Source organism: Mus caroli, unplaced genomic scaffold (genome assembly GCF_978045245.1).
Source record: "Mus caroli unplaced genomic scaffold, Mus_caroli_1 scaffold_9, whole genome shotgun sequence".
Classification (NCBI taxonomy): Eukaryota; Metazoa; Chordata; class Mammalia; order Rodentia; family Muridae; genus Mus; species Mus caroli.
The window spans coordinates 49,301,271-49,313,458 of NW_028227264.1; the positions used below are offsets into that span (position 1 = coordinate 49,301,271).

General features: G+C 37.1%; 1 protein-coding gene across 2 annotated transcripts in view; it reads left to right on the forward strand.

Moving 5' to 3' along the window:
- Nucleotides 1-11,124, forward strand: part of Sim1 (SIM bHLH transcription factor 1) — an 86,878-nt gene extending 75,754 nt beyond the window's left edge. For both annotated transcript variants that reach the window (XM_021174968.3, XM_029482923.2), the window contains 2 exons: nt 3,384-3,783; nt 5,667-11,124. In XM_021174968.3, the coding sequence (XP_021030627.1) occupies nt 3,384-3,783; nt 5,667-6,397 (1,131 nt within the window). In that variant the 3' untranslated portion in view covers nt 6,398-11,124. The remainder of the gene's footprint in view (nt 1-3,383; nt 3,784-5,666) is intronic.
- The last annotated feature ends 1,064 nt before the right edge of the window (nt 11,125-12,188 follow it).

Sequence of the window (12,188 nt, forward strand, 5' to 3'; positions counted from 1 at the left end):
AACAGTCCTGTTAGGAGACAAGTTGGACTTCTTTTTCTTAATGGAAAATGCTGATTGCTTATTGTTCATTTGGGAAATATTTGAAATAATCATTAAGATGGCACTCCTAATTCTTGAACTTGGAATTTTCATTCAGATTTGTGACCCCTATTAACATTGTTTTTGGTTGCCTGACAAGAACCTGGGTGCCTCATCTCTCTCCTCAAGTGGCCTGAGTAGAGTTGCTTGCTTGCATTCAGGTGGGAAGGGTCATGCTCAGGGTAGGACTGTAGATGGTGGGACATTTTCTTTGTCCTGTGAAAGGCTCAGCACAGGTTATTTGTCTAACCAACTAGTGACAAAGGTAGTGGAGCCCACTTCTCCGAGTATTGCTAGTCCCCTGGTGGGCTAGGAGAGAAAGTGTGCCATGGGCATTCAGTATCTATAAAGCAGTGTTCTCTCTCTCTCTGTTCAGATGTATGTGTAGGTAAATGCATCCCACAGTATGCATGTGTAGTAAGATGGCAACCTGGCTGTTGGTTCACACCTTTCTCTTACCTTGTTTGAGACTGAGTCTTGTTTGTTTCTGTGTGTGCTGGGATAACAGATGTGCAGTGCTGCATGTCTAGTTTTACATAAGTCAAGGGGATTCTAGCTCTGGTCCTCATTCTTGTATGACAAACATTTGATCCACTGAACCATTTCCCCTGGCCATCTCCTTTCTTTAATGACAGTGTTTGACCTCAAGTATAAAATTGTGCTTTGGAGTCCAGGTTCTTTGAAAAACAAGAATGAAAACATTGGAGCAGTTTATTCACAAATTAAACAGAGATGTTTAGTATCTGCTTTAGAGTGGTTATGGAGACCACATGATAAATGTAGGTAGACATTAGCATACAGCAAACAAATATCAAGTTCTCAATAAATTATCATAGCATCTCTCCTATCTAAATCATGGTTGGTATTAAGGAATTTGTAACTGTCAGAAATTAATATACTACCACTTTTATGACTTTCTTTTTGCCATTTTCTGTATTTATTTATTTATTTATTTATTTATTTATTTATTTTAATTGAAAACACATTTTTCGTATACTATATTCTGATCATATTTTCACCCTCTCCCATCCTCTCCTACACCCTCTCCCCCAGCTCACCCAACTCCATGCCCTTTTTTTTTCCTCTTTAAAGAACAAATGACCAAAAACAAAACAAGAAATACACACACACACAAAACAAAAAAATTATAAGAAAAGCAAAAAGGCCAACAAGATTTTAAAAAAAATCCCAAATAAAGCAATATGAGACAAAAATGTCCACACCAAAAAAATAGCATTGACTTTGTTTTGTGTTGGCCAACTGCTCCTGGGCATGGTTAATATAGCCACTTCATTGGAAAAAGTAATTTTTCATTTGTAAGTTGGTATCAGTTGTATATAATTTCTTGGTTAGGAGTGGAATCCCCTGTCCACTTTCCCCTCTCAGTGCTGGGACTCTGTCTGGCCTGAACCTATGTAGACCCTGCTGTGTGTGTGGCCACAGTCTCAATGAGTTTATGTGTGTATCCGTCTGCTTGTTTCTGGAAGATGCTGATTTCTTTGAGTCATCTCTTACATCTGGCTCTGAGCATCTTTCTACGCCCACTTCTGAATAGATAACTGGTCCTTGGGAAGAGCAGTTTAATGAAGACTTCCAATTTAGGACAGAGTGCTCCAGAGTCTTTTATTCTCTGTGCATTGTTCAGTTCTGTGTCTTCATGCTAGTTCTCATCTACTGTAAGAAGCTTCTTTGATGATGGTGGAGTGAGACATAGATCTATCAGTATAACAGCAGGTTATCCACTAGGTCCATAGTCTATGTAGTTAACCACCTAGCAGTGTTAGGCATGGGTTCCATCTCATGTAAAGGGCCTGAAATCCAATCAAAGAGGGTTGATTACTCCTACAACTTTTGTGACTTTTGTGCCACTACTGCACTGGCATATCTTGAAGGCAGGCACTTTGTATGGCCCATGGTTTGTGACTGTGTGAATGATGACAAATGATTACCTTTCTCCTTTTGTAGCAGTAGAGGGCCTTCTTCTCATACCATGAACTCTAGTATACTACCAATTTTAGTGGCTCAGGGGGTCCCTGAAACTGAGCAGTTTCTCAGTATGGCTGAGAAACATTTTATACTTTGCTTTTAAATGAAAATTTTATTATCATTGCATGTATGTTTGTGTGCACCTATGTGTATAGGTGTGCTGTGGATGTGGATATACCACATTGCATGTGTAGCACCATGTGTATGTGGAGGATAGATGGACAACATGTAAGCAGTTGTTTCTCTTTTTCTGCTATGGAATTTGGGGATTGAACTCAGTTCTAGGCAGCAAATGCTTTTACCCACTGAGCCATCTTGCTGGCTTGGATTTTATATTTTGTTTTAATACCTGACGCTATAGTTTGGATAAGGTGATCAGCAGAATTCCAATCAAGACAATTGGCCTGTGTTCCTCCCATATGATCCTGTGCGTAACTGAACTTCAGAAGCATCACTGTGAACAAACCCGGCTTACATGGGGCAAGGCATTCACATCTACACTGTACTTGAGTTAGGGAAGCACATAGTAGCTATTTCAGCCTTGTACTCAATGATGTACCTGGCACAAGTTTCAGACAGTTAACAGTTTAGTACAAATTATCCAGGGGCTAGAGAGAAGGCTCGTTGGTCAACAGATGATATGGCTCTTGCTGACTGAAGTTCAATTCCCAATACCCATGTTAGGTGGCTTACAAGCACTTGTAACTCTAGTTGCAAGGAATTTCAGGCCTCTGGCCTCTGTAGGCACTCATACTCATGTCCATATACCACACCCCTCCCCATATACAGTTAAAATAAATAAATACACAAATAAATAGAATTAAACAAAAAGATTAAGGCTCAGAACCCTTGGCACCTTAAGCTTTAGTTTTTTTCTTCTTTTTCAAAGAAGAAACATGAAAAGCAAATTCTTGGACTCTTACTTGGGCAAGTCCATTTGGGTGGTGGTGAAGAATTTGGCTTGAGTCTTGATTTTGTTATTCAGGGCCCCCTTGCAGTCTTGGCCAATAATTTTACTCTGCGCTTTATCCATACCACTGGGGACACTGACATTGCACTGAAGGATTATTAGAACTACCTGGGGTAATTCACTTCCTTCAGTGCCTAGGACTTTGATGATTGCTATTATTTTCATCTCTTCCAACAGCCAAGGGGATTTTCTCTATGGGCATTAGCTAATTAAATTGTTCAAACCTTAATGATATGGGACGAGTCTTATTTTGGCTGCCTTAGGCCTGATGACCTTTGGTACTTACAGAATGAATGATGTTTTTGTTTAGGTAATTTATTTATTATTAATGTTGTCCCTTTGGTTTCAGTATTCGGGATTCCACACTGAGAGATCGGAATCTGACCATGACAGCCAGTGGGGTGGAAGTCCCCTGACTGATACTGCCTCCCCACAGCTCCTGGACCCAGAGAGGCCTGGCTCTCAGCACGAATTGTCCTGTGCGTATAGGCAGTTCCCAGATCGCAGTTCGCTCTGCTATGGTTTTGCTCTGGACCATTCCAGGCTGGTGGAGGACAGGCACTTCCACACCCAAGCCTGCGAGGGAGGACGGTGTGAGGCAGGCAGGTACTTCCTGGGAGCACCACCTACTGGGAGAGATCCCTGGTGGGGCTCTCGAGCAGCTTTGCCTCTTACCAAGGCCTCCCCGGAGAGCAGAGAAGCCTACGAGAACAGCATGCCTCACATCACCTCCATCCACAGAATCCACGGTAAGAGCTTGAAGGTTCCCAGCAGGAGGCTGTAAAATGTACACTACGTTTATTCAGCTTAAGTGAGGTTATTTTGGTGGTGTTAATGTATTTATGACAGACGAGAAAAAAGTGCATGTCTCATTTTAAAAACCATAAAGAATATAATTTAAGCTTCAGTGATTTATAAATCTATTGAATTTGTAGTCATATTTAGATTATTTTTCTGTATCATTTTCCTCAGTATCCTCACACAGCAGCTGTTTATCAGTGAGGGTGCCACTAATAGGTGGGAAAGGACAGTTTTTGCTTAGTGGACTTTGCTTTGCTCATAGATGTTTAGCTTTTCTTGGAATCAGTTACCAGAAGATGCCTTCCATCACTATGACAACCAAAACACCAAGCTGAAAAAAGGTAGAGAAAGCACCAGTATTTTCATCTTGGGATAGATACACAGCTTCCCCAGCCCACAGAAATGGACATTAGGGTTAAAGCTTTGATAATTGGCACTACTTTCTTCAAACTAAATTATTCTGTAAATTACAAAGTAAATTACTTTAGTAATTACTTTCTTCAAAGAAAATGTGTTAAGAAGAGTCTATTCTGGCAATTCTAAATGTGGATCTAGGTGGATCTTTGATAATCTCCTCATTTATTAAAAGTCAGTGTCATTATGAAGGCCCTTTTCAATACTCTCGCTGCTCTTAGCATGAGAGCTGTGTGAGACCATGTTCTTTTGCACAAGGTCCCCACTGCAAATACTTCTGCGAACAACTTTAAGTTCTTCTCATTGCTACCTTTTATTTTTTCTGGTTTTCCTTTGAGTAAACTATCTATAATGCACCAAGGAACATTTCTGTAGTCCGGTAATGGAAATCCAGGGCAAAGGGTGGCAATTGCTTGATAGATAAAGGTGAGAAGAAAAAACTCTGGCTTAACCCATATGGTTTGGAAGAAAATGTTGGAAATAAAACAAGAGAAGAAGAAAGGAAGTCATGGTCTGTGTGATGTAAGGCTCCTCTGTAGCCATACACAGTTTACTAAGCTGTTGTGTTCCCTACCTGCTTTTATTTTTGTTTAAGATTTTATTTCAGAATGAGGGTAATTCAATTTATGAAATGTATTTTGCATGCATTACTCATTAGGGTTAGTTAGACTTGCCTCTTTGGTTCAGAACAGGTTGTTACAGAAAAGCACTGATATTCAAGAGCCTGTTTCAGAAATATGATGTTTCTGTTTCAGCAATAACCAGAGTTTCCATTGTTAACTCTGAAGCTAATGAGCTTACTCTACTACTGATAACAAAGTATTTGTATTTTTGATTATGAAAACACATCTCTCCAGCTAAATCGTCTGTCCATCCATACACCCATATACAAATATTTTTGTGACCTAATTTTCTAAAACCTAGCAGAGCTTTATTTCAAATAGATGGAGAATTATGACTTATTTTAAATATAATAGTTTACCTTATACACTTGTCTTCTTTAAAGGAGACTGAAAAAAATTTCTATGCATCCATGTAACCTAAGAGTGCTCTAGAAAATAACAGGGACCAATTTGTATTCATTTTTCTAATATTACTTGTAGATGTGTAGATCCAATAACATACAGAGAAACACTTAACTGCACTTAACTGTTTCACTAATTGATATTCTCAACCCATGAGTGAGTTTTATCTTCTAAGAAAATTTTATAAATGTTATCTGCAGTTAAAACCCACTGATTACATATGAATCTAACATACATGTGAATTCTAGTACAAATGCCAATATTCTGTCATATAGGCTTATTTCTATTTCCAATTTTGCATTAAAATGAAAGACATAAGATTTTTTTTTCTTGGAAAGAAATATACTTGTGTGTGTGAATTTTGAAACCACTTTTTACTTTTTGTGATGTAGGTCGAGGTCACTGGGATGAAGATAGTGTGGTCAGCTCTCCAGACCCTGGGTCAGCCAGTGAATCCGGTGACCGATACCGCACCGAACACTATCAAAATAGCCCACACGAACCTAGCAAAATTGAAACTCTCATAAGAGCCACCCAGCAGATGATTAAAGAGGAAGAGAACAGATTACAGCTAAGGAAAGCACCTCCAGATCAACTGGCTTCCATTAATGGAGCTGGGAAAAAACACTCCCTCTGTTTTGCAAACTATCAACAGCCCCCACCCACAGGTGAGGTCTGCCACAGCTCTGCTCTTGCCAGCACTTCACCATGTGACCATATCCAGCAGAGAGAGGGAAAGATGCTCAGCCCTCATGAAAATGACTATGACAACAGCCCCACTGCACTGTCTCGGATAAGTAGTCCTAGTTCTGATCGCATTACAAAGTCTAGTTTAATCCTGGCTAAAGACTATCTACATTCAGATATGTCGCCCCATCAGACAGCAGGAGACCATCCTGCTATCTCTCCAAACTGTTTTGGCTCCCACCGGCAGTATTTTGATAAGCATGCCTATACATTGACTGGTTATGCCCTGGAACACTTATATGACAGTGAGACTATTAGAAACTATTCCTTGGGCTGCAATGGCTCACACTTTGATGTGACTTCCCATCTAAGGATGCAACCAGACCCAGCACAAGGACACAAGGGGACATCTGTTATAATAACCAATGGAAGTTGATGTTTTTCTAAAATATTTTGTTCTTCAAGGGTCTCTGAAACATATTTATAGTCTAAAACCTCATTAGCAACATTTACTATGCCACAGATTGTTAGAAAGTCTAAGTTAAATTTTAGGGTTATTTGATGAGTTCCTGAGAAATTAAAGAAAACATAGCACCAACATTCAAGGTTATACACAGGTAAATGAGCTAAAATGTATACAGAAATTGCCCACATATTATAGAGGAACTATAACTGATACATTTAAATTGAAAAATACTAATGCAAATTAAGCATATATACCACATGGAAGGGCTGATGAATAAAATCATTGTGTTGTGACAATCTAGTAGAACTTATACACACAGATCAGATGCTGCTCATAAGCTGCTATGTACACTTCTCATGCATAAACATACAAATGCCTACTTTTCCTTATTGATTGCCAAAAATAACTAAGGAAGAATGGGATGTATCTTATAAACCAATTTCTTTTTCATCATTTCAAACTAGTCCACTCATTTGGTTCAGGCATAAGTTAGAGAAATGGTTCTGGCTGTGGTACACCCATGTGTTTTTAACCTGGTATCTATTACAAGCACTCAGGAAGAGCTGATTTTCCACTTGCTTTTGAGTTAGACATAGACCAGGATTGCATTGGCCCAACAGTAAGGAATTTTCTAAGTCATACCACTGATATGTTGGGAGATACATAAAAAAAAAGGTCTACTTAATTTTAAGTGGCGTAGGGAAGGAAAGGGCAGAGCAGAGCAGAGTGATGCTAAATTTCCAAGCAACTTCGAAGGTGGAAGGAGACAACATTTGGGCAGCTAGTGTAAGACAACATACTGGTAAGTACACAAGTAACCAAAGAAGATCTGAAAAGCACTACATGACAACAGGAGACGCATTTAAGAACGTCTCAGAGTATGATAGGCCGGTGTGTCAGTATATGGAAAGCCTCAGAGTCTAAGACGAAAGCTGAGGCAGGTGGACAAGTGGTTCAAAGAGTGCTTGGGGAAGCCCCAGGGAAAATGTGGACTTTCTTTGCTGTTTGTAAACAAAGAAAACAGCACACTTGCTCATATGTCTATGTGGCACAGTAGAAAGTCAAGTGAACGGTATGCCAAGGTCTCTATTCTGACCTCGCCTTTCACTTAATTTGGGGTTCATAGATGCATCGCTCACAGTCCGTGGATCTTGGTTATCTGGTCTGAAAGGCAGCTCTTGTCCATGGTTCTGTGATTTATTGGTACACTGAAAGTAAACTTGTAAGCAGTTAAAACTCTGCTGTAAATTTTCAAGACTGATGGTTCTGGATTTTCCATTCACAAGCAGAGGTCAGATACTTTGTTATTTAAGTAAGGTCTGGGCTCTTTCAGGCAGGAAGAGTTGCACACAACTTTCTCTTAAGATGCAGCCAAATGTAGGTGCTAGAAATTTATGAAAGAAGAAAAATAGTAAAATTTATTTAATGCACAGTTCTCTAGTACTCAAAGAAAAACGACATGCGTGGCTAGAAAAGTTTCATAGATAATATTTTTTAGAATTCCCATGCCTGTTACTCTTGCCATATTTAAGGAGGAGTGTGGTCTTGATAATTATGAAACCATTACTTGGCATTGGACACTCAGGGATTAGTACTGTATTTTCATCACTCAACACTATCATTTGGTGGCCATCTATATGACAGTAAGTTGAGAGTTGAATAATGGGCTATTTGTACATGAGAGAAGAGGCTACATAAAATTAAATACTACTTCTTGGGTATAACAGAACAACATTGTCAATGAAAATGGAGAAGCATGCAAATCAGTGAGGAATATAGTTTACGTACTTAAATATACTTTCAAAAATATTCAAATGAAAATGAAAATTTTAATTCCGTAAGAAAAATATTCAGTAATTTTGAGAAAATTGTGTAAAAGGAACTCACAGGGTAGATGATTTGAATAAAATTTCAACATGAGGGAGTTTTTCAGGGTGGTGAAGGTTTTACAGAATTCTATAGATCAAACAAATACATGATGAATTTGTATTTTGGGCAGAAAATCTCTACAAGTAGGTTCTATTGCTGGGTAGGTATACATTAGTTCATCAGAGGTACCTTCTGAGAGATGCTTGTCACTAAAGGAATTCCAACAGAGTTTTTATGTAGAGAATAATTCATATAAGAATAAATTGTGACCTCTACAGACAAAACCTAATGTTTCCCAGAATGCCATAACTAATATTTTAAAGGAAGATGTATCCATTTATATCACATTTTGATTAACAATCTTAGTAGATTGGCCCATTTAAAATAAATTAACCATTAAACAAGTGTCAATTTTTGCAGTGGCAATTTTATAATGTTGCATATAATGCCTCATAGACTCACAATATGTATAGCTTACATTGTTTTACAGAATGGCCTGATTATTATAAATGACCCAAAATTAATTGATCTCTACAACTAGGTGACTTCATATTGTTCATGTAGATATAGAAAATGAATTTGTAACCTACATTATTTTGTTCTGTGCAGGAACATATTTGCTCATAAAGAATGTTCTATCTGTCTTAAAATGTGGGATGTTAAAAAAAAAACCATTCCCAGTAACTTAATCATTTAGTGTTAAATTTAAATTTGCTGCATTTTTAACCCTTGATTTTCCTCTCTTTACTAAAAAATGGGAGTCCTGAGAGGCACGTTTCCTTCTTCCACTTTGGGGATTCATAAAAATATGTTACATACAATTACATAAGAAGAACACACACAATTCCTTATTCTCTATGAAGCCCATTCTATGTGGAAACAGTAAGAATATCTCCGGTGCTCATTTGCTTGTTTTACCAAGATGAAATTTAAAACGGTGAATGACCAATGAAATACATGTTTCCCAAAATTTCCTTGGGAAAATTCTGTTAAAAATTATTTCTGAGAACATACAGTCGATGTATTCTTTTTTTTTTTTTTTGATGTATTCTTAAGGTCAGAAACATTGTAGGGCAGACATTTGTGTGTGTTTCAGCTCCACAAATCTTTTGACATCACATGCAAAATCTAATGTGGTAGATTTTTAAAAACTGTACTTGCCTGTACAAGACACTACGACAGAACTGCAAAACTACTGTACTACACTAGGGTAGACACGCAAAAACAGACAGGATGTAATAAACGATTCCTTCAGTGTTTATACAGAAAACCACTTATTATTTCCTGGTTATACTTTATAGGGTTAGAGTATTCCCAGCAAGTACTCTTCTTAATGCTGTTTGTATACTGCCTTTGGGGAGAGAATCCTGCTTAAAAATATGCTTTAATGAGTTCTCCTAAAAAGGATAATATGTTCCATTTTCCTTTTAATACAATATTTGGAAACTATGAATAGATATCTTAAGATAAAATGAAATTTCCCCCCATCTAACTTCTAGGTAATGTAAGTGATAGTATAGCTAGCAACACTCTGAATACAGACTTGCTATATTATAACTCTATCTCTTGTTCTGCATTTTTCTGTCTGTTTCTCTCTCTCAAAACCTGCTAATGGCTAAGCTATTTGTATGATCTGTTAGTACTAGCAGTAATTGAGAGTGACAGAGTGAGAACTGAGTACTTGACTGGGAACCACTCATCTTACCACTGTGATATAGTAAACTTTGTTTAAAAATTTGAATGTCTGGATTTGGGTTCTTAGTTCATTCAAATGATAGATGCAGGCATGCATCCAGTTTTCTGAATGACTTAAAAAAAAAAGAAAGAAAGTTCTCTAAATACATAATTGAGAATTCATGTAAAGGCCAGGATTTTGTGGATAAGGATTTCACTGTAGGTAAAAATCTGTTGGCTAGCTCTTACTGTGAAAATACATGGTGCATAAGACATTCTAAATTTTAAGTGGGTGTCAGAACAGCTGTGGATACATGCAAGTATATCATAAATAGAAAATATTCTTGGAGGAGAGTTTTGTGTGGTTCTTATATCTTGTGCACAAAGGTTGTACGGGTGGTGCTTAAATTCAAAAGGTAAGATGACACTCAATTCCACATAGACATTTGTTTCAAATTCCTTTTCTAAATTGTGTACAGAAAGCACACACACACACACACACACACACACACACACACACACACACACACACACAATGACTTCTACCTTACTTTGAGGATTTTAAAATGTGCTGTATGCCATGTGAATGTATGATGATTCACACAAGAAATTCTAATTGATAATTTTAATCTAAGCATTGTAGTTTTATGTACTGGGATTTGCTGTGTGAACTTGCCTTCATAACCTAGGTAAAAGGACTTTGTCCTAATCTGCTAATCTTAGGCATATCTAGTCAATTTCTACCCAATAATTATGATGTGTTTATATTTCAAAAAAAATGAAATTGGCATGGATAAATTTTTTACAGTAATTGTAACTTCTTTTCAAAGGAACAGATTTCAAAGAGGAAAGAAACAAACCAGAGGCACTTCAAGAAAGATAAAGTATTTTATTGTTGTCTTTTGACTTACATGATATAAAAAGGATTATATTTGTGAGAGAAGATACTGGTTTGAAATACCCTCTTGCAATGTATAGTTTTTAGTGATATTGTAGTATAAACTTGTAATCTGAACTTTTACTTTGGAATGTAAAGTAGGAAATAATAGCTATGTCAATGATATCTTGCAAAGTGTCCCCATTTATAATTATTTATATTGTAAATAGCTTTCTGAAGTAAAATTGAAGTTAATGTGCATAAAATGTATTTATTATGTGAGGAATTTTTGGTTTAAAATATAGTTACCAATATGCTGTTTGTGTCTGAGTTATTTATCGAAAGAAAATTCTTTACAGGACAAAAGAGATTTGTCAGCCAGACTGGTGCTCTACAGAAACAACAGCTATTTTAGCTCTGGATTTGGTGGTGTTGGACAACTCTCAGCAAACACACTATGTACAGAAACACAGGGATACAAAGTAACTATTCCACAAAGGATCTATTTTGTTAGACTCCAGAACATGGTTTCTTAGTGTGTCCTCAGGATACTTTCATCAGAACTTATTTTTCTTTTATTTTTATTTTTTTGTTCATTTCTTTTTTGATTTTTATTGGTTATTTTATTTATTTACATTTCAAATGTTATTCCCCTTCCCAGTTTCCCCTCCACAAGCCTCCATATATTTTGACTGTGCTTCCCCCAACTCCTCTCAATTCCTCTTTCACCTTACCTCCATCCAGAACCACACATTTTCTGTCTGTCATTAGAAAAACAAACTGGCATCTAAGGAACAATAATAAAATAAGATAAGATAAACAAACAAGCACAAGAATTGCTCATAGATATAGAGAGACAACACATTCACAAACTCAGGAAAGGAATCTCCCTTCGAGAAAAGTAAATTTTCATTTGCAAGTGATTATCAATTGTAGACTGCTTCTGGGCTATGGATGAGGCTGTGTCCACCTCTCCTGTAGCTCTAGGATCCCATCTGGTTCATCAGCAATACTTGCTCCTCTGCTTTACTAAGTATAAAATTCAAAGAAAGGTACAGGTTCCTTTTTTAATACCTACGGAGGTGGTGGTGGGAACCTACACTATTTAGATTATTCAGTATGCTGTCATTCAAAAGAACATGAAAACCCGCATCTGTATAATTTTTGTTTTGGTATTCCAGGCACTTTGAAAATTCAAAATTAGGAGTTAAAAACAAATAGTTTTTCCTAGGTAATTCTTGCGTGTTTTTCTGATCCTCATGGTTTCCTTGGTTTATCTCCCAAAAATTATGATCTGTAATAGTGTGTTCCAGATATTGTTACCAGCCAGTTTCACAAATC